Source organism: Numida meleagris, chromosome 4, assembly GCF_002078875.1.
Source record: "Numida meleagris isolate 19003 breed g44 Domestic line chromosome 4, NumMel1.0, whole genome shotgun sequence".
Lineage (NCBI taxonomy): Eukaryota > Metazoa > Chordata > Aves > Galliformes > Numididae > Numida > Numida meleagris.
This window is the reverse complement of record NC_034412.1, coordinates 3,759,530-3,785,915: the sequence shown is the minus strand read 5'-3', so window position 1 is coordinate 3,785,915 and position 26,386 is coordinate 3,759,530. Positions and strand designations below refer to the sequence as shown.

Here is a 26,386-nt window from a genome sequence, read left to right as displayed (position 1 = left end):
GTGCCAGCTGGCAGAGCACGATGGAGTGCTGCAGGAGGACAGGTCCCTGGGGACAGGATGGAGGAGTGAAATCGCCTTGACCTCGAGGGCGCGTTTGGTTGACAGTATCTGACCCATTCACAGCCCTTCTCTTTCTGTTTGAGGACTTCCAGCTTCCAGACACAGTTCTCACAGACACCATCTCTCCCAGGACTTCTCAACAACGTTCATTTTTTTTTTTTTTTCCCCATCGCCTGGACCCCATCCACATTAAAACCACAAGAAAATGCAGGAGCACAGTCCCATCACAGTCAAAGATTGTTCTGCAAACGCGGCCTGATTGCCAAGTTCAAGTTGATGGGTTCAGCCCATCTTACAGAGCTTTGGCTCGGTTTTGAGAGCAGAACTAAACATTTCCACAATACAGACCAGAACTATATCATAACCAAGCCAAAGGAAAAACCAGCTCATAACCATGTCCCCTGACTGGTTACCAGTGGTTTGAGTGAGGTTTTTGGAGTATGTGTGCTAAGCTCTTGTTATACTTACCAAGAAGACAAAAGAGTTTTCTACTGAAAACTGCATTAAGAAAGCAGAAATTTCTGGAGAAGGAAACTTTTAAGTATTCTATTGGGTGCACACAAACTCCTTTTAGCCTCTCTGTAGGGCAATCCTAGTTATCAAACCACTTTTCTGAAGAATAAGATAAGTGATATGTTGCAGTTATTTTACAAAGTTCCTCAACTGAGCGTACGAATATCCCCGGGGCTTTTTCTCCTCTCTTTATGATGAGCGCAAAGGAAAGAGGCATCAGCAAGGTTTAAATTATTACATTTCTTCCTGCTTCAACGTTTTCCTCTCAGTGCCTCTCCTCCACGAAAGGAGAAATTATTCATTCAAAGTCTTTAAAATCTGCTTTTACATGCAGAGAGAGGAACACATGAAACTGGAAGCCAAAACATTCAGTCTGGAAGTCAACATCTATCAAAAGCGTAGGGGAGCACAGGGAAAAAGATGCGCGCTAAGGCTCAGTGGGGTGCCCAGAAGATTGGATTTCATGCAGCTTCCGTGGATTATGTTCCCCAGAATGATGTGAAAATCTCAGGAAATTTGCGAAGTCAAGTGCTCACATACTATGAAATGTCACAGCTCTGGTTATCAGCGCCCCTGAGCAGAGACTCTGGAAGAACCAATCTTTCTGTACTCTTTATCTAAAAAACCAGTGTGGTCTCTGTTTACCATAAGGGAAACTGCTTCTGTGAAGGTCCTGGGAAGCCAGAGCTGCTTCAGAAAGAGGCATTTTTGGTACAAAAAGCAGGGCAAAATGCCTTTGCTGTATGTTCATACATAATGTGACATCATTCTGTTATTGTTCCTTCTCTTCTTTGGAGATCACAACATTTAGATGAGTTTGGATGCAGAAAGGAAGGTTACATCTCCAGCACAAAGAGATGCCAAGTGTCAAGTCATCACTTCTATATCTTTGTGGCATCAAGACACTCAACAAAGCAGCTGAATTCTTCTCAGACATTGGTAATATATCTAGAACTCTTTTCTGGATACCTAAAATATCTCAGGTCACTCATGAAAATATCTCAGGACACTCATGAAAAAATTAAATTGCCAAACACAACTGTAAGAGGAGGGAGAGCTTGCTTGGCAGATTTCATCCTAAATTATTATAACTCATTTATAAGCAACAGCAAAACATGGTCTTGTAATGGAAAGCGTTGGGCAGCTTTAACAAAAGGCATTACTGTCCATATCTCCTGTAATTAGATACAGCGTATAAAACTCACTGCACGGCCACCTTAAGATCAATTCAAATCCCATGATGTCAAAATTATTCCTCAGTATCCTCCAGCACATTGCCTGCAATCTGATTACTCGAAAACAAATGCCAATCTCCCAGCTGCCGGTGCTGGCAAGCCCCAGGATACAGTAGGGTGAATATTAACACCAGGCAGGGACAGGGAGGTGAGCACAACGAGATGACCTGAAAAGGGGCACCACCATCTATTTTAGTAACAACTGCTGTAGTGTGAGGTGCTACCAGATAGTGTTTAAGTCAGAATGGAAATGCATCATCCAGCCAAGGGAGCAGGATGCCCTACAGCAGCACTGGCTGACCTTGCTTTTTTACTTATAGATGGAGGAGACCTCATAGGATTTGGAATCTTAAACCAAAGGAGAAACGAATTAGCTGGCATAAGGCTCTAACAACTGCAGTACAAGCAGATGGACAGCTTCAAGGGGCCACAAGGCTGCTGACAAAGAGATGTATTTCTTAACTGAGTTTAATGACATATGAAGGGAGAAAGCTTCCCATCTCTAGGACAGCTCAGAGAGTTGGGAAGGGCCAAAAGGACAGACTGCTGGATCAAAAGGGCCAGGGACCTTATGGGAGAAACCCTCTTGGGGGACAAGTTGGGTGGTGGAGGGCAAATGAGGGAAAGATGCCAGGAGCAAATGCAGCCCTCCAGTAGGGCTGGGTATATTGCAGTGGAGAGTCGGAATGCTTCAGTGCAAGCATCATTTCTCTCCATTTTCTAAGTCAAACATATTTTCTATTGCAGAAATCTGCAGTCTATGGATTAAAGAAATCTTGGGAATAAGCATTTAGTATCAACAAAAGTTAGCGCTGTGTACATTGCTGCTTTGGCCCACGGCTCTACAGCACAGTGCTCAGAAAGCAGTCATGTTTTCAAAAGGAAGTATAGACCATGGCATCATCCTGAGGTGAGACTAGGAAATTAATTGAGAAGTTAACACCTGAAAATACTTGTAATGCCATGTAGCTAAAGAAAATAGTATCATTTCCTATGAAATTTGGTGACTAATTTCTCAGAAGAGCCAATTTTATACAGTATACACACAGACATATAGAAAAGTCTTATTAATCCCAAGACCGTGGGATAATCTACATGTGTGAAAACCCAAGAAACTGACATTTAAAAAAAAAAAGAATAACTTTTCTAGGGATTATTTCTACAACTATTTTCTCCTGGCTGTATAACATAACAGTCCCAGCTCTCATTTCTCCACACTGTACATTTGTAATCTGCCATTTTATAATCGAAAGCTATCTGAGATACACCAGAAACACAGACACAACTCCTTACACTTCTCAAAACGTAAAGCTGAGATTCATCACACGGTCAGATAATTGCACTGCTATTTAACAAGCGATGCCTGAAATGCCTTTAAAAAAGTCCCAACATCAGCTAAAAACAAGAAAAAGTGGATTATTTGCACCGCTGCTTGCCTTTTTTTTTGCTGTTGTTGGACAGGAAGATGACCCATCCAAGGTGTGTGTCCTGTAACCCCCAGCCCCACACCCAGCAGAGCACAGCAGTCCTGGTACCTACGCTGCTCGCAGGTCTTGCCCTGCCAGCCCGGGAGGCAGCGGCACGTCCCCAGGACATGGTCACAGCCCGCAGCGTTCTTGCAGTTGCACACCTGGTGGCAGTCAAGCCCAAAAAATCCTTCTGGGCAAGCTGAAAATGCAAAACAACCGTTTTTTAGCATTTTAGCAAAGTTCTTTTTTTTTTTTTTTCCTTTTTTCCTTTTCCCCCCCCCGTAAGCTTTATCTCAGAGAGCTGAAAACACTGCCGTTTCCTAAGACTTCAAAGTTAGAAGGCTGCAAAATTGTCACATTCAGTGCTTCTGTGATGATGGAAAAGCCCTTCCCAGCCTCGGGATGAAGCACCAGCAGTATGTTGGGAGCGTGAGGCAACTTGGCAGCTGCATTCTCCATCTCTGCATCCTCACACGGGCTTGGCCCACGTGGGTGGATTGTCGAGAGCACGGCAAAAAGCACATCCCTGCCAACAGGAAGCCAAGCCACTAAAAACAGAAGTGCTACAGCTCCTGGGAAAAGAAGTGCCAGAAAGCTGTACCAAGGGCAAGCCACCCACATGTTTTCCCCCCATCTTCGTTTTTTTGGAACCAACTGAACTGTTCTGGCTGTAATTTTCTATGTGAGAAGGTAAAACAGATCAGTGCAGAGCAAACGCTCAGCCTGCCTGCGAGAAAATGTGGGAAACAGGGGCTGAAGGCACTGCAAGGTCATGAGCAACAGGCACAAAATTGTACTTTCACCTTTGCAGTCTTCCAGCAATTTAAAAAGATACGTCCAATCTGACTGATTTGGAAACTGGAATTTGGTTGTTTTTTTATTTTGTCTCTCAATTGTATCACCCAGATCTCCCCCTCATCTTCACACCTACTTTGCAGAAGGGTATTTAGCCAGTTTGTCCTCCTTTTGATTCCTGCTGAAATGAACAGAACACAACACAGACAACTGTATTGCTTTTCCAATATGGTCACAGTCCAGCAGAGACCACCAATGCCTTTGGTACATCAAGAAGCAGCAAATATCTTTCAAACAGTATGACTTGATTTCTAATTAAATGGACTCAAATCAGTTAATTTGGCTTGTCAGCTCCTGGTGTCATAACCATGACAATATAGCAAAGAAGTCACAGGACGTGCATTGTCTTTCTTGGGAAAGACAGCCCTGTGTTCATGCATTACATGGAATTCCTGTGTTCCAGAGCAAAAAAAACCCAACAAAATAAAACAAAACCAAAACAAAAACTTCTGGAAACAGAATGAAAAGAAATGTCTTTTAAAAGGGTCACAATGTAGATACCATGAATTATGAGGCATGCTTGGCAACAGAGATTTGGAAAGAATATTTGTTTCAGAGAATAACCCCTGGTGAGAATGAATCACCAAGCCCTATTTAACACAGCCAGTGCTGCTACGTGAGCAGGGAGGCTGTGCAGCACCTTCCTTCCCATCAGAGGGCAGCAGGGTCCTGCGAGTGCTGCCGTTTCCCTCTAATGCTACCTCCGTAAATTGGCTGATAAGGTTTTCTCAATAAAATAATATTGGCTTTGATGTAATGATCGTAATTTATAAAACCTTCAATCATTTAGAAACCATTTTCGGAAGGTCTGACTATGTGCTGTTCCTGCTGCACCCAAAGCTGTATATTTTTATGACCCGCACAAGGATACAACGCAACAGCAACCTCCTTAAATGATGCCACAAACTGCCTCGCAACAATGCCCCTAAGAAATCCAGCCCATCCTTTCCAACTCGAGCAAATTTTCACAGAAGATCACAGAATCATAGAATCAGCTAGGTTGGAAAAGACCCACAAGATCATCCAGTCCAACCATCCACCTACCACCAATAACCCCACTCAAGCATGGCTCTCAACGCTATATCTAAATGTTTCTTGAACACCTCCAGGGACGGTGACTCAACCACCTCCCTGGGCAGCCCATTCCAGTGCCTGACCACTCTTTCAGAAAAGTAGCATTCCCTAACGTCCAGCCTAAATCTCCCCTGGCGCAACTTGAGGCCATAAGGTGGTCGGGTGGATTTGTTAAGTTGAAAGGCTGTTTGTTCTTAAAGAGTTCCCTTGGGAAGATGCACAGATCCGTGGTTTTCCTTGCACAAAAGGACGGGGAGCAGCATGAGGGCAGCACCTTTCTCGCAGAAGGTCCCGGTCCATCCAGCACCGCACGTGCAGGCTCCGCTCACGTGGTCGCACGCGGCTCCGTTCTGGCACTGGCAGCTGTGCACGCAGCTGGGGCCAAAGCTTCCCTCAGGGCATCCTGCAGCGGGGAATCCAAACCAGATGAGGGGTGAACGGTGGAGCAGAGAGGAATTTTTAGGCTCGTAGGAATTCTTATCGCTTGCAAAAGGGGAATCGAGGCGTTGAGGTAATGCCCTGAAACTGTCGGCATTAAGTGCTCTCTTTGGGCTTGTTTCGTTAAAGTCTACTTTTTAGAGAAACGTCAGGGTGTGAAAAGACTAAATGCTGCACAGGAAAAAAAATATATTGATTGTGAGAGCTGCAAAGCCTGCGACTCCACACCTTCTGCTTGATGACGCTGTGCACACTGGTCTAGCACTGCTAACTTGCACGCGTCCTCTGGGACATCCACTGCCAGGAGGGGAAGGCTCCCAGCCCCAGTGCCTCCTTGCGAGCCACGTCCTCGGTTTTCCTGCAAATCCTCATTCCCTAGAAAGCTGGAGAAAATATGGAATGTGGTGGCCTCCTGCAGAAAGCTGCATAATTCACTCTCAGGCTCTGCTTTAAAACACATCACATTCGGGGGACAGCCTAACACATTGCATCTGGGGGACAGATTAATGGCTGCATCTCCACAGTAGTTTATGTCCAGAGTTTGAGAAGATGCGCATGGTACGCACTATCTGAAGGAAAAAGCAGCACTTGAGAATGAAAGTAACTTCTTCCAGGGTGATAGGAAAATCAATCAAGAATAGGGCCAGTTGCCTAATTGACGTTAGATATTTTGGACAAGCTGAAGGATAGAGATGCCGAGGCATCATATCTACATAATTAAAGTGGAACAAAACGCAGACTGAAGAAAACAGCAAATCTATAGAGGGAATGTTAAGGGCTGCCAAAAGCTTTGTCAGAAGCAATGGCTTCCCTGCTTGCCTTGCCTATGTCACAGAAGATGAAGACCAGCTCTTTGGCTGCTTCCTATCTGCAGAGATGGCATTTTGAGAGAGGTCAAGAGAGAAGGACAAGTGGAGCTGGCAGCCATGGCCTTCCCATAGCTGTCCTTCCATTCCCTCCGGGCCAACAGCAACAAGAGCCCTAAGAGACACGCTCAAGGGTTTTTGCCTTTGGCTCACCACTCCAGATTAATTGTTTTGACATTTCTGTGTGACACCAGCAGTAAATTCTGCCTGCACTACTGAGATTCTGGTAGCTGGATCTGTGCTACCCTAAGACTGATTGATAGATAAAATCTTTATCGTATTCAATAGCAACAATAACAACAACGATAACAAAATAGCTTCTCTATGCAACTTACTGCCACGAGACGAGTGGATACCAAATGTTTGCATGGAATCAAAAAGGAAATAGGCACATTAGTTGGAAGAAAATACCAGACTGTATTAAATATAGACATATTGCTTCTGTTTTAAGAAACTTCGAAATGACAAATTGCTGAAGCCTGGGAAAACATATCAGAAATTCTCAGTATGACTGTTTTTATCCTCTCCGGGCATCTGCTATTGACCCCTGCTGGAGATGGATCGGTGGAGATCCTGGGTCGCTGGTAAGGTCATGGGACATTTTTGTTGTTAATTAACGGAGGACCCTAAATCTTCCTGCTCCTGCATCTGTCATGTCCACATGAAACGTTTCTATATGCTCGGTATTAAAGAGTATTTAAGAAGATGTGCATACCTACAACTGTATAAATATAACCAATATGGACAATTTTATGCTACGTACCAAACACACATCAATCTTACTGCTCACGTTAAATCTTAAGATTCAAAATAGCTATTTAGGCCTAAAAATAACTTGTCTGGAATCCAAATTAGCGGCAGCATCAGACCCTGCTGAAACCCGGCAGGCGGCTGCGAGGAGGACAAATTCCTGCTCCTTGCTTTTCCGAATTCCCTTTGTTGACAAAAGTGCAACTCACTCTGCTCGCAGTGCTTCCCAGTGAATCCTGGCTCACAGAAACAGGACCCGGTGACAGGATCGCAGCTCCCATCGCTGTTATTGCAGGCACAGGAGTTTTTGCAGTGCTGTCCCCAGTGGCCGCTATTGCAGGCTGCAATGCAAAGCAGCGATTATGTTGAGAGCGAGCTCTGAGCTTGGCTGATGGATTATTTCACTTCTAAATAAGAGAACAAAAAGGGTGCAAAATATGCACTTGATATACAGGCACTGTGGAGTAGACTGTCAGCTGTAGGAAGAGGTGCAAATCAATGGAAATAAATACAGACTTATCCCAGCTGAAAGTAGGGATACGTAGGTAGATACCGCAGCATCTGTTTAAAACTGCTCAGTCAGTCAGTCCCCATCAATCAGTCACAGAGACTTTCAGAGAGATAAAATATCAGCTGTTAACTGACATAGCAAATATCTGCACAACTGGGATGAGCTGGTGGCTACAAGAAGTAACTTGTTAGCAACCAGCTGTATGCAGATGTCAGGAATGAGAAAATGAGAAGGCAGCTTCTTCCCCTCCTGAAAGCTGGGTGCCTTTCTGCCTTTGTCAAGGACAGGGAAATGGACTCAGCAGAAGTGTGACTGGATGAGATTGGCTGTCATGTGTTAGGCAGGGATTCAGACTTCAAATAATCTAATAGCCGGCTTTCTGGCCTTGAAATGACAGAAGAAAATGGGAGCCTCAGAAGTGTGCTGTCTCTGAAAAATCAAGCTTCTTTCAGGTGTGTAAGAAAGGCTTGAGTGCCCGGTGTTAGAACACTTGCATTTGACTTTTGGCAAGACAGATAAGGATTCCTCATTTCTGGGCAGAGGGATATTTTTATTTTAGTACAAACTGTTTATTGGTTGCAGGGGCAGCAGGGCCAGGCAAAGTTCTAAGAAAGAAAAACACACGCTTCTTCTCCCTTCTACTGAGAGATGTGTGTTTTATCTCTCTCTCTCTACACGAGTGCCTGAACTCTTCTGAAACTAAATGAAAACAAAATCAAAATAAACAAGAAGCATCCCCATACTTAAGAATTTACAGGGAAAAGGGGGAAAGAAAGCTCAGCTTCATGGGATCGCTTGCGTTGTCTGGAGAGTTTCTACAGCAAATCGTAGCAGATTTTCAAATGGTTGCAAATCACCCTGAAGCAGTTTTTCCTCTCCCAGCAGTGTGTTGACAGTGGCTGCTGGAAAAGAAAAACATCCCTTGTTTTAAGACAAGCGCCGCTAAAACTGGAAGCATGAGAAAGATTTCTTTTCAAAATACGGGGAGATGAAACATGGACACAGAGAAACCTCGCAGCCTTTGTTAAAGCATCGCGCTGCTTTCATTCTGAAAAATCATATAACACGATTATGACAGCGTGCCACAGCCAAAGCGCGGCATCTCCTTCCTTTCATGTAAGAGTAAGGATGAATATGTCAATTAGGACCAGAAAAAACGGTTTTGGAGCTGCATATCCGTTTCATGCCCAGGCTGCAGTAGCTGAAGAGCTGCCTTACTGGGAGGTTTCTGCAAAACAACTTTTGTCATAGCTCTTCCCAAACAGAAATAAAAGCTTTCCTTCGCCATGGTCACATAATTCTTTAGACAGCCTGAGGATTTCTGGAAAGTTATCTAAATGGCTCCACGTATTTCTGACTGGTTGGACTTAACATTCATGTGTTGGTGGAGGCTTCAGATTCTCCCAGAATTTTCTTCAGCGCCAGGCCTGAGAAGCCAGATCCAAGACTTACTTCTGTCAACACCTGCAATTAACTGGCACGAATTCCAAGTTTAGAGAGAGGTTTGCGCTCTGTTGGATTTTCTGAAGAGGGATGGTAACAAACCAAGCAGAAAAGATGTAAAAGGAACAAAAGGAGAGAATCAACCAGAATGGGTCGACATTCCGATGGTGCTGCCCCAAAAGGGCACATGTGGGCTCTTACATTGCCACCAACACGGGGAGCTATGCTCAAGTCAATGGAAGGATGCACTTCCCTTCCGGAGAACAGAGCTTCTCCCAGCATTTGTATGCACAAGTTAGGGGGTGACCTTTAGACACAAGACTGTACGTGTCACTCACTTGCTGGATAAATCTCCCCTAAACAATACGAAAAATGGAGAATTAATCTTTAAACTAATATGTGCTGGAAATGAAAAACAGAACTGTCAGTCAAAGTGCTGACACTGGGCGAAGGGATCCACAGTGTTGAAACAAGAGCTTATATCAATACTTGGTGCTTCATCAGCCATCTATTTCAACACTTTGAACCTAGATAATTAAGGATTATATCCACCCAGGCTGTGCAAACCCATAAATGCACCATTTCAGAAGCAATAAGATTAGCAGAAGTATATTAAAAAACCGTAATAGGCTAAGAACAAACAGAGCTGGCTCTTACAGTAGCAGATGAGACTCTGTGAGATATCACATGCGATGGATAGCAAGTCTGTGTTTGACTTACGGTGCTTGCAGTCGTGGCCAGTCCAGCCAGGGGGACACATGCACTCCCCAGTGACGTGGTGACATGGAGCATCACTGCCACAGTTGCATGGCAGCAGGCAGTTTTGCCCATAGTATCCATCGGGGCAGGCTGAAAGCAGAGGAGCAGGCTGCAATTTCACCTAGGTAATAATTCAGGAACAGATCTTTTCAAACAAGACAGCGACAGCTTGTCGCCCTAAAACATGCACTAGCTGAATCCAGAAAGCAAAATGGTGACATGAAGGAAGCATCTGCAATTTGTGTACTGAGTGGCTAGGAATGAATCCTGTAAGCAGAACAGTTTTGCCTTTTGGGTACTTCTGCCCATCAGTATCAGCCAGAGGAGGAATCTTCTCCAAAGCACTGGGCAATTTTGTGACAAACAAGGGGAAAAAACACATGCCAGCACTGAAGCCTTGCACAAAGCACTCCGTCCTGAGAGCCTGTCTGTCCTGGAAGCCTTAACACACTCAGCTGGGGAAGGAGCCGTGCTCCAGCAGCACAGACTGGTGGTTTGAGGGTACTTTCATGGTTTGTGATGGGTCTGCACAGACAATGCTGACATCACCCCTTCTCCTTTCTCTTTAATACAGAGTTAGTGCTATCAAGCAGCATTGCTGCCTACATAACCCTTGGGGCCAGTCGCTCAGCAACTCTTGCCAAGCAATCAGAACTACAGTGCAAGTATTATAGCTATTGAATATTGCATTTTTAAGTAAATATGGCTTTAATTATAACATCAATTTGGGATGCAGGTTTGCCTTCCATTGGCGTTTATCTGTTATCTCTCTCTCTCTGCAAAACACAACCAAACCTGACCTGGGGAACATCTCAGGCTGCAGAATGCTTTATTTTGGGTCGGTGTCCCTAATGCCACAAACACCTCACAGAACAGTAAGAAGGCAAAATCCACACCAGAAGCTGAATTTTCACCCTGGCATTGTATTATCTCTGTAGACTGAAAGCGCTTTCAAGGGAAATCTTCTGAAAGAGCCAACAGAACCCTACAGTGCAGCATGCAGGAATATATCTAAAGGCAGAAGCAAAGGCTCTCTTCCAGCTTTTGCCTTGCATGTCTGTATTTTGGTTTGGTTTCTGATACAGTAACACCGGGGGCATATGGGTATATCTGAAAAATAAATTTCCACACTCAGCAAAGGAAAACCAAGACTGAGAGTCAGGAGAAGAGGGCTGTGTTTGTATTTCTGCTGGGCTGGGTGCAGGAGGTGCTTTGAAGAGCTGCGTTTCTAGCTGGTGTGACTGGCACCCTGTTTTTAACGCTCAGCTCCACCTCCCATGAGAATAGCAGAGGGGTGTCCCCTGGCCCCATGGCAGTGCCGGGTCCCAGAGATTTTATTCACCCCTCTATCAATTTCCCAGAGTAATGCACTTGTTTTCATTTCCTTCATTGATTCCAAGTCCTACTCTGATCAGACCAAGTGACCTCCAGAGGTATCTTCCAGCCTGAACCATTCCCCAACTCTCTGGAAGAGCTCTGAGGGCACATTGTGTGCACCCAGACCAGCACACAAGTCACTGTTATTAATGGGAGCCGGGTGGACAGGATAGGATAACTGCAGCATGCTCTCTTTTAATGAGCAATCCCACTGAGTGGATGCCATAAGTTCTCCGCCAAGACTTACCCTTTAGCTGTACTGCAAGCAAAGCACGTTGCGTTGCAGCCGTTTTGGTGGAAAATGCCATAATCCAGCTCCTCACCCTGTCAGCCAAAGCAAAGCACTCCCTACCCTAACCCCGCACGGAACGTACCTCTCTCACACATGGCACCAGTTTTCCCAGCTGGGCAGATACAACGCCCGGTCTCTGGGTCGCAGGGTGCTCCCCCGCAGCTGCAGCTCTGCCTGCAGTCCACCCCAAAACTCCCAGGCTGGCAAGCTGTCCGAAGGAAACCCAAACAGCTGATTAATACAGCAAAGCATCTGAAAGATAACAGCATTCACCACCTACAGTAATTTTAAACAGAGCTGCGCTGGCACACGGCGATCTATGTCAGCGTCGGTGTCTCATACTAACAACTGTACCCTTTTATCTGCAGCTTCTGCATCTGAACGTAAGGTTCATGGTAAGCTTTCCCATCTGGTGTGTACCTCCCAGGGAAACATGCAGCGAGTACCTACAGGAATGGCATTTTACTCCATGGAAACCAGGCGGGCACGGACGCTTGCAGGCTCCCGTCTCATGGTCGCACAAAACATCGGTGGAACAGTTGCACCTCAGTTTGCAGCCGGCCCCATAAAAGCCAGGTGTGCATGCTGGAAAATGCAAGTAAAGGCATGGCGTGTGTGAGAAAATGGAAGAGCCAAAGAAACTTAACAGAAGTCAGGATAATAATTAGCAGAAATTGTCAGAAAAAAATCTACTGTGACGTGTATTTCAGAGGTGTTGATAATGAAGTGGAAGCAACAATTAAACACATACACACACATTACAAAGAAGTTGCTGCTTAAATGCAACCCAGAAACAGAATGACAGAGCACTTGAGGCTGTATTCGACTACTAGGATATGAAAGATCATCACTCCTGTTCTCCACCAAACTCCCAGAAGCAGTGCCATAAATCCGACGTGTTACTGTGTGCCCAGAGAGGAATTTGAAGGGAGAATATTGCTTCGCTCCAGCGCTGCCTACAGAGACATGCAAACAGGAATGCAGAACACAATTCTCTGTCAGCTGTGCCCAAAACTACACAGGATAAGCTGAATTCAAAGACCTGGAAAGCTAAAGGAAAAGCAGCATTACAGACACCATTTACAAATGAGCCTCCTTGTGCAAAACACAGTTTTTGCCACTTATTTGCTGTCTGCATGGAAAAAAAAGAAAAAAAGAGCAAAAATGAAAACTCCCACAGTCTTCACTATTTAGGGTTGTAATAGAATTTGGTTTCTAGATTTCTGTTGTCGTTTCATCAGGCTGAAGAACGGCACTGTTGCACTGTATTCCCAGCAGTGTCCCTGCAGGTTCTGTGATATCGGGCACTCACAGAGTCCGCTATATGAAAAATCAGAGCCAAAATAATTAGCGGAATATGAATTTACCGTTAGCAGCAGCACAATAAAACACGTGGGAGGAAGAATGAGGCATACAGAGAGGACAAAAGGAATAAACAGACAAGGGGAACGTCCCTTCCTGCCGTACCTTTCTGGCACTTCTTGCCGTGATATCCAGGCTTGCAGGTGCAGGTCCCGTTCTGTGCGCTGCATCCCAGAGCATGCTCCTTCACGCACTGACACTCCTGCGAGCAGCCCGTGCCGAAGGCCCACCTGGGACAGGCTGCAGCCAGGTGAAAGGGAATGGTTAGGTCTGTAATTAGGTATGAGCTGTCTGAAATCACGCCCTCCTGCAGGACGCGATGACCGCACAAAGCAAAATGTTCATTTTTATTTCAACAAATACATCAACTTTCCTGTGACGGTGCCTATTGTGTAAAATGCAGCCTATATGGTTCCTATATGAAGTAAGTCATTCCATTCCAAGCAATATGCGGTGAATGCAAGAACCAGGAATGTTTTGAAGCAAACTTAGTTAAGTGTTGGAATGAAAAATATTTGGATATAGCCCAGAACAAAAGTTTCATCACAAAAAAAAAAAAAACAAAAAAAAAACCCCAAGCAACTATTTTCTATCTTGCATGGGTTTTCCAAACAGAAACTCTAAGTGCAAATAAACTGAACTATCTATTTCATAACACTGTTATGTTTTGATCCGTTTTATTCCCATTTAACGTTTGATTGTATTTATGAACGTGGTTTTGTACTATGAGCATTCCCACTTCAGGACAAAACCTGGATGTCTCAGCTGGGAAATCCATGCAGGGTAAGAGGCGCAAATTTAGGGAAAACTAATATTTGTGCTTATCACTTTTGATTTACCATAGGGCTGGCAGTGAAGTTATCAGACTTGAACCTTATCCACAGCCCTAACTTTAACTTGCCCAACTCAACCCCCCTGTAGCCATCACCTTCGTGCATTACCAAACCTCAGCTCTTACAGCAAGGACTAATTGCTGCAGGAGAAGACAAATGGAGTTTCTTGGGCCTCATAGTGTGTGTGAGAAGCGCTCCATCTGCTGTCCCAAGCTCATAGCAGAGCTCATGACCTGTGCCCATCCCCAGGGTGAGCTCTCCTGCTAACACTGCCGAGCAAGGCCCATCCCAAAACCTCACTCATTTTGTACAACATGTGGAATCTTTGTAAGTCTGCTATGCTGTGCACATACTAAATAAACAGATCAGGAAGGCTGCTGGGACTTACTGAGGTGGCAGAAGCGTCCGTACAGCCCGGGGTCGCATAAGCAGGCTCCGTATAACCGGTGGCAGTGGCCGCTGTTGGCACAGTTGCATGGTTTGTTGCAGTTCTTCCCAAAGAATCCTCTGGGACAACCTTTGGAGTGAATGAATAAATGCAGCAGTGCCTCAGTCGTTAAGGATTTAAATGAACACCAGGTCAGCTCTCTTGTAGTGGGTGCTACAGAAAACGCTATGTTGGTGCCCACGGGCTGAGCCTCTGGGCAGGCCACTGGTGAAAGGCCCCTGCTTCCTCTCATCCATTTCCTTGCCTTTATTTAAACAAAAAACACTTGAGGCACTCCACGGGGCTGCAGTACATCTGACAAAATGGAGACTGATCTCACGCGGCCCCCTACGATGTACGACACACCATGACAGACAGGCAGAAACAAAGGGAGATGGCGAGGCCTCGGGATCGCGCTACACCCGGCGGGATGAGGGAGCGCGTACCGTCCTCACAAAATGGCCCCTGGACTCCTGGCGGGCAGCGGCACAGCCCCGTGATGGGGTCACAGGAGCCTCCATTCTGGCATGAGCAGACACTGGCACAGCCGTCACCGTACGTCCCCTGGGAGCAGGCTGCAGGGAGAGCAGAAAACGTGAATGGGCCTCGACATCCTGCCCACGTGCTCCACATGGAGCAAAATGAGGCATCTGAAGAAAATAGTCCCTGTATTCATGCGGGCTCGGAGCAATGTCTTAGTCTTTCTATATAAGGCAAAAACATTCACCTAACGTTTACTGGATGATTCTAAATTGATATCTGAAGTAATCAAGCTTCCTCAAGTGAAGGGATTTGTGAGGTACCCATATTCTCCCCTGCGTATGCTTCACACAATTCATGGGCTCAGAACAATTGCTTAGGAAGTATCAAGCTTGAAAATACAGTACAGTTTTATACATTTGGAAATACATATTTTAAACATCTCCCATCCTCCAATAACTATGACAAAAATGTCCTGTTTTTGTAACACATTCTCTGAAATTCCACAGCTGACCACATACAGAAGTAGGTCCACAAGAGCACAAGACTCCTTCCTAATGCTCTGATTACTCTGGTGCAAAAAAAAAAAGAAGTGAAATAGAGCATCGTTCCACTGTTTGCTGCTTGAGCCAGTTGAGTAAATGCAGTTGCTGGAGTCATTTGACTTAACTGACATTTTATCAATGTACATTAAGAAACTTGACATTTCACATCCGTTTCCATTTGGTTTCTATGGTGCATTATTATAGAAATATCGTTCCAGATTTCTCAGCTGCTTAGCTTACCCTAAACCCATGAACTATGACATTCTTTCTTTCATTCTAGAAAGAAAGAAAAAAGAATGGAAGCCATCACCTGTGGTTACTTCACACAGATTAGACATTGTATTTATTTTTGTCAGTGCTTGCTTTGTTGGACTGAAGGTATGGCTTAACGCAGTTGCATTACTCTGCATTCTTTAAATGCCAAAGTTAAATTCCATAACACTGCATGCGTGGGTATCTAGTGTAAATATAGAGCAAAAATGTTATTATTATTTATGAAGTGAACTGAAGAATTTCCTGTCCTGAAATGTTTATAACCTATCCAGAACCCCTATAGCACCATGAATGTCAGCAAAATCATCCTAACTTGGCAGCCTGAGTAGTCATAGGTAAAAATCATCATTTTAATTCTCTTCATTCCTATTCCTTCAGCTGTCCTTAGTGTTTACAAACCAAATCTAGATTGGTCTCCAGAAATAACTAAGGGTAGACTGATGATTTCAATTGTTTTCTATCATTTTTGCCTCTGTGATGATGCCTTCTAAGCAAACAAGATGGCGATGAACCTGAGAAACACTGCCTATTGTCACTAAATAACTTTATCTTTCCAGTTCGTTCACATGCATTCTTCTGAAACAGAAAGATCTTCTACCAAGAGGCAAGAATAAGAAGAAAAATCTGAAAAATACAGTGTGCAATACTAAAAATTAACCACCCCCAGAATTCTATGTTAGTAATAAGAAGGATGATTAGAAGAAAGAAAGAAACAAACAGCTTGATCCTACCAATACAATAATAATAATAATAATAAAAAGGCAATGTCTTGGGATTCTATAATGGGAAATCCAAGTTTAGCACATTTGCCCACCCAGACAGTCACACCACCTGCCAGGACAGCCCTCCAAAGCCCTGCTGGGCGAGCTGGGGAGCGGAGCGTTGCAAGCGTGCTGCAGCACCTGGCACCTCTCGCAGCAAAGTGAATAGGAATGGTACCAACGTGAGCACTTAGGATGGGGCACAGCACTGCATGGGATGGCAAAGACCTCGCTGTCTGAAGGTTTGGGTCATTTGTTGTAGCATCCGTACAATCTATACCTAACATGTCAAACTGTAATAAAATGTTGATCTGGAAGTGAAAAAGCTGCGCTCCTTAAAAAGCTTTCTGGATTAGAAGTACAACAGTTTATTCCTATTTCGTACCTATCTTCAGTGTCACAGCTGTAGACAAAGTCGCTGCCTTTCAAATGAATTCGATGCACTGTACTCACTTTCATTGCAGATAATGCCGGTCCACCCAGGTGAGCAAACACAGCCACTGTTCTCGCTGTTACATCTGCCTCCATTCATACAATCCTCACAGCTCAAGCTGCAGTCATTGCCAAAAGTGTTATCGAGGCAAACTGAAAAGAAAAAAATACAGAAGGCTCAGTGAGCATCAGACAAAACACTTCTGGAGGCTCTTACCTGTCCTTCCAGATGCACAAGTACGAAAGGGAACGTGCATGACACTGACAATCTGAAAAAAAAAAAGCCTATTCAAGTTGTTAGTGTTCGTGCTGGCAGCGCTGCAAAATATCACCAAGTCGTGCCAAAATGTACTCCCAAGTGGAGATTCCCAAATTTTCTGCTTCAAATTTTAGTCTGAATAAAAGGAAAACCTGGGACTGCAGCTGGAATTTGTGTCCTTAAATACTGCGATTTCCCATTAAAGAGCACTTAAAAGAAGAAATTGTTTGCCTTCAGAAAAATCAAAATTGTGCTAATGCTTAATAAAATTGTATGCAATGAAAAATATTTATTGGGAGAGAATCCTTCCCTCTTGTGAGGTTCACCTTTTTGTTCTATAATTTTAGTAGGTGTATTCTGTGCTGTTAACCACAGTCAAGTGATGTTTTTAACAGCATAGTTTGAGTTATTCTAGGAAGACAAAGGATAATACTCATTTATCACTTGCCTGTTTCCTCTTGGTTCTAGAAAGAGTTATTTCAGGCAGAAAAACTAAGACATATGAAAACGCATTCCTGCCTCCCCACCCTGCCCTTCTTGCCTCCCCTGCACACAGCTATGAGCACCCACAGGTGCACACTCTTTTCTCTTTGTGGGCTCTGCTGACAGAGGGAGAGAAAAATAAGGGCTCCTCTTTGCTAAAACGCATTGGTGACGAGAAGATCTTATCCACGTGGTCAGAGTATTGCCTTGCAGGCTTTGCAGATGTGGCTGGAGGCTTTTTGGAAGGGGATTTTGAAAAACACCTGAGAGCAAGCTGACAGATTACTTCAGCTGGCAGCAAGTTGGTTGCTTTTCACCAGCAATTTTCTGTGCGGGGCAAGATTTCCTCCAGGTCTCAGCACCCAACTGTTCCTCCTTCTAAAGCTGAGCAAATGCCCAGGTCTGCAGAGGCATTGAGAATCCCAGTGCTCTTGCTTGGAACAGGTTGCAAACGCATACCTCAGAAGAAGAATACGAATTACCACTATAAACTTCGTGCTTCTACATTAGAAAGTCATTCGGTCTACAGAAAATCGTTAGCTATTTGCTCCAGCTAATCATTTCAAGCATTTTTCTTTTTAATAATGTAGATTCTGGCACAAAAATACAGGATTATTTGAGAGGTAAAACAACTTACTGAGCCATGAGAAATTTCATTCCTTCCTCACCTTTTCCTACCAACCATCACATGCAGCAAATCCTCAGCTTTAGAAAAAGAGCGGGTGCTCAGCTAGGACTAAAAATGCCCATGTTAGCGTGGCTAAACATAAATAAAACATACAAAAACCTGTTAATAAATATTTGATGGAGGTTTCTGTGCCCGATAATTTTGCCCACGGTCATCTCATTTATCAGTTTCCCCATTGATTATCAGTGTTGTTGAGTCTGCCTGGATGCTGTGTGATCTGGGAGGCCTAAATGATTGTGTTCAGAAAAATAAGTGTTGATTAAAGCCAAGACTGGCTCCTGATTCTTTGCCTGTAGGGCACAGTCCTCAAACGAGTAACTCGAGCTAATACAAAAACCATAGGACATATGTAACAAGCACCAGTGAGCCACCAGCACTCATCAAAAGGTGAGTGTTGGGTTTGAGCCCTTCCATGGTGCAGTTTCCATTTCCAGGGGAGGAACCGATGCCGTGCAGAGTCCAGAGGGTGCAAAGTTTGAAGAAGCACCAGACATAATGCTCTGCACCCACTCCTAAGGCTGCGTGCATTTGTGGGCTCTGCTGCCTTATCTCTATGTAGTTACCTCCCTGAGAATGTGCCCCAGCCACCGACAAGGCCTCTGAATCTCTAAAGGTAAAGGTTTTTTTTTAATACACAAATAAGAACGTGCACTCACCGGCTCTGTGCACCAACGTCAGCTCCCCTCGCCGCTCCTCGTCCTCCCGCGGGGCCCCGAGCACGTAGTGCAGGAGCTGGGGGGCACCTCTGAACTGCAGCCCCGGAGCCCCCGCGAAGCCCGACACCGCTGCGTCCCCACCTAGTGCTGACAAACAACGCACACAAGGTTAGGACCATGTCTCCAGTCTTCCTCCCCAGCACCCATCTTGCATTTGTGTCTCTTTGCTTTGGTGCTGGGTGATTTCACAGCTATGCCCCAGTACATCCCACTGCAGCCGATTTGTTTTCTATTTATGGACAGTTTTTGATGCGCAAAACAAGAGACAAGGAGAAAAGAGAATATTTCTCTTTCTCCTGGAAATAAACCCTGATCCTCAGACAAGGCCATCCCTGTTATTGTGCCAAATTTCAAATGGGAGCTTAATTTTCCCCACCTGAAGCTTGTGATTGTTGATAGCGGGTGAAGGTCGTTACTCTCACTCGTCTGGGAGATGACAAATACAGAGCAAGGCTGGCTGCCCATTTCCAAAAACTACAGCTGAAGTCTTAACGCGAGAGGAAATCAGCTGGCTTTCTTTCAGTTGGTTAAAATATCAAACTTTGCCCAAAGTTTAGTGGCTGCTAAAATAGGTTATAAAATCAGGTTGCTAATCTCGTTACGTTGGCAGATATCCAGAATTATGCCACTGACTTCATCAAAGCAGAACCTGGACACCTTTTCTTTTTTTTTTTTTTTTTTTTTCCCAAAGGATGTTCAACTTTGTCAAACAGCGCAAGAAAACCATCAATACCGTACTTATTTCTGGAATGGGATGCTTATGTTTTCAAACATGTTGCACACAGCAATGCCCCGGCCGCATCGGAGAGCTCTCAAGTTGGGCTCCCAAAATCCCGGGACCTGGGAAGATCCCAGCTGTGAATTCAGAGCTGACAAATACTGACCAGGACTCAAGAGGAACTCACCGATGCAGGAGCGTCGGTCAGCGCCCGGCCGGTAGCCCTCCTTGCAGGCACATTCGTACGACCCCAGGGAATTAACGCAGACGTGGTCGCACTTGCCATTCTCCAGATGACATTCATCCACGTCTAATAAACAGGCATAAAGGCTGGTTAGTGCCTCTGTTGGGAGAGTGCTCTCTGTCCAGGGCCAGAGCTATCTGAACATAAGGAAACCAAATTTTCTTCGTACTTTGGGGCTATTGGCGGTATTAAAACATTTCAGCGCAGCATGGAAGAGATCATTTCACCTATGTTTTCGCCTCAAGTGAAAACAGCTGCTCTAAGCTGCTAAGCTCTGTTGATCCTTTGGCTATTCTGAGGGCTCTCCTTTTGCAGAAGGAGTCTTTAAAACACATCCACACAGAACATGCACAGAGAGATGAGGAAAGGTCCCTGATTCACGTCCCACGGCCCATTCATCCTTGCTAGATGCTGGCTTACTGTATTCCAGCATTACAAAGTGGAGATTTCCTTTCCAAACCTTACTGTGCTGGGTGAGACTAGTGCAGGGCACTCACCATCGCAGCCGCAGCCGTCGGCACTGGGCTGGAAGCCCGCCCTACAGGTGCACTCGTAGCTGCCCACGTAGTTGATGCAGAACTGGGAGCAGCACGACTCGCCGGTCTCGCACTCATCCAGATCTGCAAGGATGGGGCAGCTCGGTCAGCCCCGGGCTGAACTCACACCCCAGCGACAGAATGCAATGCACGCACACGGTGAGCAGCTACTGCACTGCAGTCTGCATTTAACCATCTGCACATTCGTACCTTCAGTATTCAACATCAGCAGGGAAAGAGAGCTCTAATCTAACAGTGCATTTGCCAGAGGGGCAGCCTGCAAGGTGCAAACGTGGCTTTTGAGAACTGATAGCCCTCTGCTGTACACAGATGTGGTACATATCTATAACTGCTATCTTGGGCACAGATGTGCCCGTGGTTAGATCTTAGAATAACAGAACCACAGAATGGTTGAGTTGGGAGGGATCTTAAAGCCCACCCAGCCCCACCCCTGCCATGGGCTGGCTGCCTCCACCAGCTCAGGCTGGCCAGGGTCCATCCATGGCCTTGGGCACCTCCAGGGATGGCATAACCACAGCTCTGGGCAGCAGTGCCAGGGCCTCATCATCCTCCAAGTTAAGAATCTCCTCCTAATATCTAACCTAAATCTCCCTCTTTCAGTTTAAAACCATTCCCCCCAGTTTGTTAGCTCCCTTTAAGTACTGGAAGGACGCTACGAAGTGTCCCTGGAGCCTTCCCCTCTCCAGGCTGAACAAGCCCAGCTCTCCCAATCTTTCTTCTGAAGAGAGAAGCTCCAGCCTCCTGATCATCTTTGTGGCCCTCCTCTGGACCCGCTCCAGCAACTCTGTCTTTCTCACGCTGGAGGCCCCAGGCCTGCACACAGCACTGCTGTTGGCATCTCATAAGGGCAGAGAAGAGGGGACAATCTCCTCCCTGTCCCCATTGCCACCCCTTTGCTGATGCAGCCCAGGACTCATTGGCCTTAAGGGCTGCAAGTGCACACCACCAGCTCAAAGGTGCAAGAATCGAGCTCATATCTTCTGACTGCAGACTCCTGGCTGATCTTCCCCTCCCGGCCTGCTGCCCGGCTCAGTGGCCATTGAAGGCCACCTTGTCAACGCTGAGTTTGCAAAACATTTCTGAACGTTACCTAGGCGAAGAGCCGCAGATGGGAAAGGTCGGTGTCTCAATTAACCTTGGAGAGAGCACCAACGTTATTAGGAAATGCGGGCAGGAGGAAGAGGAGAAGGAAAATGTAATTAATCAGTCAAGGTGAGGAGGTCAGCACAAAAATTATTAATGGAGGTTATTTGGACATGGAGTGTTTTCCAGAAATGTCACAAGCTGAGCTTCTCTGCACTTTGTCAGATGACACCTTGCTCCGGGGTCTATTAGCAGCCCATTGTCTGTGCAGGAATGCAAAATGTGCATCTAAAAGAAAGAATTTTTTGCTGTTCAGAGCAGCTTTCCACTCCCTCGGCCTTGCCAAGCCCTTCACCTCTGCCCGTGCTCCCTGGCTGTGGCCAGCAGGGCGGTTCTTGCGTTGGCATCTCCATTAGCAGGTCACTGCCTCCTCCTCAGCAGAGGAACAGGGCTGAAGGAACCTCCTCAGCCCAACTCATGGGCTCAGGATCCAGGTCTGCCTCTCCCCTTCTCATTTTTTGTGCTCCAGCACCAGCCGCCCTTACAGAGCTGTGCTTTCCTCCTGCCCTGCTCATCCATCCTCCTTGCTTTGGGCTTTTCTCCTTGCAGGACTTTTGCCCATGCTGTCCCCAGAGCTCCTGCTCCTTGCCCGTCTTCCCATCTAACTGTTCTTTTCCATGATGCCTGCTACTTTTCTTTTTTTCCTCTCTCTTCTTGTCTATTCCTTAAAAATTTTAATGGCATAGTGATAGTAGAATGAGATAGCATATCAAAAGCTGTAAAGAAAAACAATCCTGTCATAAAACCATATAAAACATGAAGGAGTTTTTAAGCTCTTTTCGAAATAAAAATAACTGTAATTCTGTGGCTTCCATTTCCTAAGTGGCACTTCTCACAGCCGAGAGTGCAACCTCACCACGGAGCACGTGTGATGGAAACAGAACAACTTCAACGACACAAAGTGGATTTTGCACATGCAGCACTGCTGAAAAGCAGCTAACCTAATGCAGTTGCAATGCTCCCATCCTGAACCGGCCAGCGAGGGGAGGAAAACAAAACAAAGCCTCAGCAAAGTGATGCTTGGGCTGTATGCAGTGTGAAATGCTCTTGACAGCACGAGTTGTACCCCTGGTTACCTGTGCATGTCCTGCTGTCTGAGTCGAGCACGTAGCCGTCGTGGCAGGAGCAGCGTGGCCCCGCTGCTGTGTGCTCGCAGCGGTGGGAGCATCCACCGTTGTCCTCCTGGCAGCTGTCCACTATCTCCATTTCAATGCCTTGCAGAGAAACAAATCAAAGAGATGGTAAAAAGTGAGCACAAGTGGAGAGGCAATGGAGAATGAGCGCTGCATAAGAAAGCATCCACGGGCAAGCTGCTGGCAGGAAAGAGAAAGCCAGCTCACACCTACATGTAGGAACAGCACGGCCATGAGCCACCGAACTCTGGGGATAGGCAGCAAGCTCTGCCCTTGTCCCAAAGGAGGAATGGAAGCATTTGAAAAGACGAAGAGGTACAGCTCTACCAAGTCTGCCTGTGCTTTCCAAAAAGCTGCTTTTAGTTGGTTTCCAAAACATTAACCCAGCACAAATTCCGTATGTTTTCACAGCGGAGTTCCACTGCTGAGCCTGACAGCTAGCCAACAACCTACAGGCTTTGACCCCTTCAATGGGGGACACAGTAATGATGACATGATGCCCTTCACCCTGGCAGATCTCCCCACTCTCCCACACTTGCCTGGGATCAGACATTTCAGCCAAGTCCAATGGAAACCCTCATATAGGAAGAGGACCATCTATCCAACTCCTTTTCATCCAGCTACGTCATGAAATGATTTCTTTAGGAAGAAAAGAAGCTCGGTTATAGAGTTTCTCTTCAATTAGCCATATTGCTGCCTTAGAGGGCAATCTAGAGACGAATTTTCCATGCTGTGCAGAGGAGCTGAGAAACATCACCCCTAAAGGAGCCATTGTACACCCAGAAATGTCCCAGCTCAGAGCAGCACGTGGCAGAGCTGGCACAGATGGATGTCATTTCCCCTCTTCTGCACCTCATGGATACATCTCTGTTGGAGGCTCTGATCCTACTCCTTTTTGTGCTTCCAGCTTACCTGGAAGAGGGCATCAATTTGGGGAAGATGTAGGGAAAGCTACATCTAATTCATTGTGTGATTTTTTGCATCAGGGAGAAGAAATCTAGGCTGCTGTCCAGTATGCTAAGCTGGGATTTAAAAACTCAGACTTTATGCATTATCTTTGTCATTTACTTTGTCTTAGTTGTTCATTAGTAAAACATGGATTTCCCCATGCCACTGGGGAAATGAGAGAATAAACAAAGATTGTGAATTGCTCAAACACTGTGATAATCCTGATCATAAAAATATGCAGCATGTTTGTGTTTATATTGCTTGCTCCATAGTGTTGTGAATAAGGCACGGAGAATCACCATCCACAGAGACCTGCTGAACATTGAGGTAAAAATATGATATATTATATTTATTTAATAATAATATAATATAATGCAATATAATGCAATATAATATAATATAATATAATATAATATAATATAATATAATATAATATAATATAATATAATATAATATAATATAATATAATATAATATAATATNATATAATATAATATAATATAATATAATATAATATAATATAATATAATATAATATAATATAATATAATATAATATAATATAATATAATATAATATATGTAATATATAATATCACTATATTATATAATAACTATAATTCATTAATTATAATTAATATAATATATTGGTTTTAACATTCATTGATATTTTCAAAGTTATTTTCATCCTTATTTAACATTTCTTACATGCAGATTCTTGAAGTACACATTCAGTCTCTGGCACGCTGTGTATTTTCCTAAAGAAATCCTGCTGAAAGTTCCTGCACAGTATTATTGGACTGAATGATTGCTGCCCACCTCTGCTAAAGCAGGTCATGCCTTTGTCTGCATTTCAGTGAGCTTATGTTAGGTCCATAATAACACCAACTCACCATCTCCTTTATTAATCTAAATTTACCCTTAAGGACAGCACGGGGATCACCTACCAACGAGCCAATCCCCCGCTCAAGGAGAGCACTGCAGCTTAGGGAACCCTGCTGTGTGTGTAGGGAAGAAAACAGGGCTCACTGTTGTTTTAGCTTGGGAAATTTTAGCTGTTCCAATATATTTTTTTTTCATCCTAAATCTTGTTTTATTTCCCCTTTTTAAGCATCTGCTTAATAGTGTCAATAATCTCTGCAGAAACACGAGCAAACCTATGCAGATGAAGACAAGAGCAAAATGTCATGTTGGTTTTCTTCTGCATCAGACTAGGCATGTAAGAAAATGGGGAGAGGGAGGGCAGAAATGAATACATTTCACAGAACAGCAATATTTTGGTGGTGCTGGAATAGAATTCACCAGGCTCTGAAGATAAACCAACAGGGAGATTTGCTCTTTGAAATGCAGTAATTAAGGTCTGTGAACAGAGGCTTAGGAAGGTATCAACCTGCAAAAATGGCAATAGCAGGAGATGAAGAAAATAATATTAAGCTTGAGTTTTTGCATACGCTTATTTTGCTGGGAGTGTTAATCCAACGGAATTAAAAATGAAGCATAGCAGTTGGCAGATAAGGCAGCCTGAAAGGCAGAGCTGTAAACCTGTCACTTACGGTAGCACTGCTTCCCATCAGCCCCCAGCTCGAAGCCGGGATTACAGGCACAGGTGAAGGATCCCAGCGTGTTCACACAGCGATGAGCACACCTGGCTCTCCCTTCTGCACACTCGTCAATGTCTAGGAAGCAGAGAGAAAGGCAAGCACATCTATGTGAGTATTAAAATTAAAAAAAATATCGCCCGACAATCACATGGCTGAGTTTCCCAATATCCAGTGGAAAGAGCATCTTGATGTGAGTCTACGAATGACAGCGTCTGATGGATCCAGGAACAATGAACTTACAGCATTATTCTCCAAAATAATATTTTTTTTCTAAGCACTGCTGACTTTGAGCCCCTCAGCATGAATTTTTACATCAGACATCGTATTTATTGTATCAGTCAATATACGGGGGCTGCTCTGAAAGTAATGCCTCCTATTTTATTATGTTGGCCCATGATGTCAGAGGCAGATGGTGGTGGTATGTTCCATCCGGAAAATATAGCACTCACTGACATTCATCGATGTTTGTTGAACATTTATGGAGACCAAATGGTGAATGTGAGCAAAGCGAGGTGGTGGGTGGTGTGTTTCAGCAGTGGCAGCAGTGACATGAAAGGCAAGCCATGATCCAGATGGCCATGCACAGCTGTCACACCATGGAATGAGAAGCATCTCGATCAGCTCATCATGGTGGTGACTACGTTGTAGCTGAGAATTTGCTCTATTAAACAGTGTTATTATGCTCTTTGTAGTTTCCACAGTAATAAATAGAAGGCATTACTTTCGGAGCAACCAACATAACTTTTCTGTATTTCCCCTAACAAGAGCAATGGTAACAAAAGCCACGTGAAGAACTCAGATCAAGGTCCTAACTCCTACTACCCTAAAATTAGCACTAGTTTCTCACAGCCATTACATTCCAATTAATGGAATGGGAAATATCTGATTATTTCCCGAATGTCAAATGATTTGGATTAAATGGCAGCAAGTACAATGGAGATGGATCCTCTCTGTCACATTCCCAAATCCTGAAGTTTCTTCTGCAGGGAGGAATCCCCTCTCATCAGAGGAGAAAATAGAAAAGGCAAGGAGCTGTATGTGGGGAATTAAATGCCACTAAAGGCATCTATGTTCCTAAAACCCCAGTGGGAGAGCATAACAGAAGGGAAGGGAAGGGAAGGGAAGGGAAGGGAAGGGAAGGGAAG

At 44.8% G+C, this 26,386-nt stretch overlaps 1 protein-coding gene across 9 annotated transcripts in view; it reads right to left on the bottom strand.

Annotated features, from left to right (window-relative positions):
• LOC110398154 (multiple epidermal growth factor-like domains protein 6) overlaps window positions 1–26,386 on the bottom strand; it is a 189,206-nt gene that overhangs the window by 19,960 nt on the left and 142,860 nt on the right. For 8 of the 9 annotated variants that reach the window (XR_002438213.1, XM_021395540.1, XM_021395543.1 and 5 more), the window contains 15 exons: window positions 25,194–25,316; window positions 22,640–22,777; window positions 20,361–20,483; window positions 19,807–19,929; window positions 18,842–18,988; window positions 16,777–16,908; window positions 14,711–14,839; window positions 14,226–14,354; window positions 13,110–13,244; window positions 12,093–12,227; window positions 11,725–11,850; window positions 9,935–10,063; window positions 7,470–7,601; window positions 5,481–5,609; window positions 3,348–3,476 (listed from right to left, as the gene is read on the bottom strand). Coding sequence is in view for 8 of the 9 variants with exons in the window: in XM_021395540.1 (XP_021251215.1) it covers window positions 3,348–3,476; window positions 5,481–5,609; window positions 7,470–7,601; window positions 9,935–10,063; window positions 11,725–11,850; window positions 12,093–12,227; window positions 13,110–13,244; window positions 14,226–14,354; window positions 14,711–14,839; window positions 16,777–16,908; window positions 18,842–18,988; window positions 19,807–19,929; window positions 20,361–20,483; window positions 22,640–22,777; window positions 25,194–25,316 (1,959 nt within the window). In the remaining variant the exon portion in view is untranslated. The remainder of the gene's footprint in view (window positions 1–3,347; window positions 3,477–5,480; window positions 5,610–7,469; window positions 7,602–9,934; window positions 10,064–11,724; window positions 11,851–12,092; window positions 12,228–13,109; window positions 13,245–14,225; window positions 14,355–14,710; window positions 14,840–16,776; window positions 16,909–18,841; window positions 18,989–19,806; window positions 19,930–20,360; window positions 20,484–22,639; window positions 22,778–25,193; window positions 25,317–26,386) is intronic. The other variant, XM_021395545.1, reaches the window with a different exon arrangement.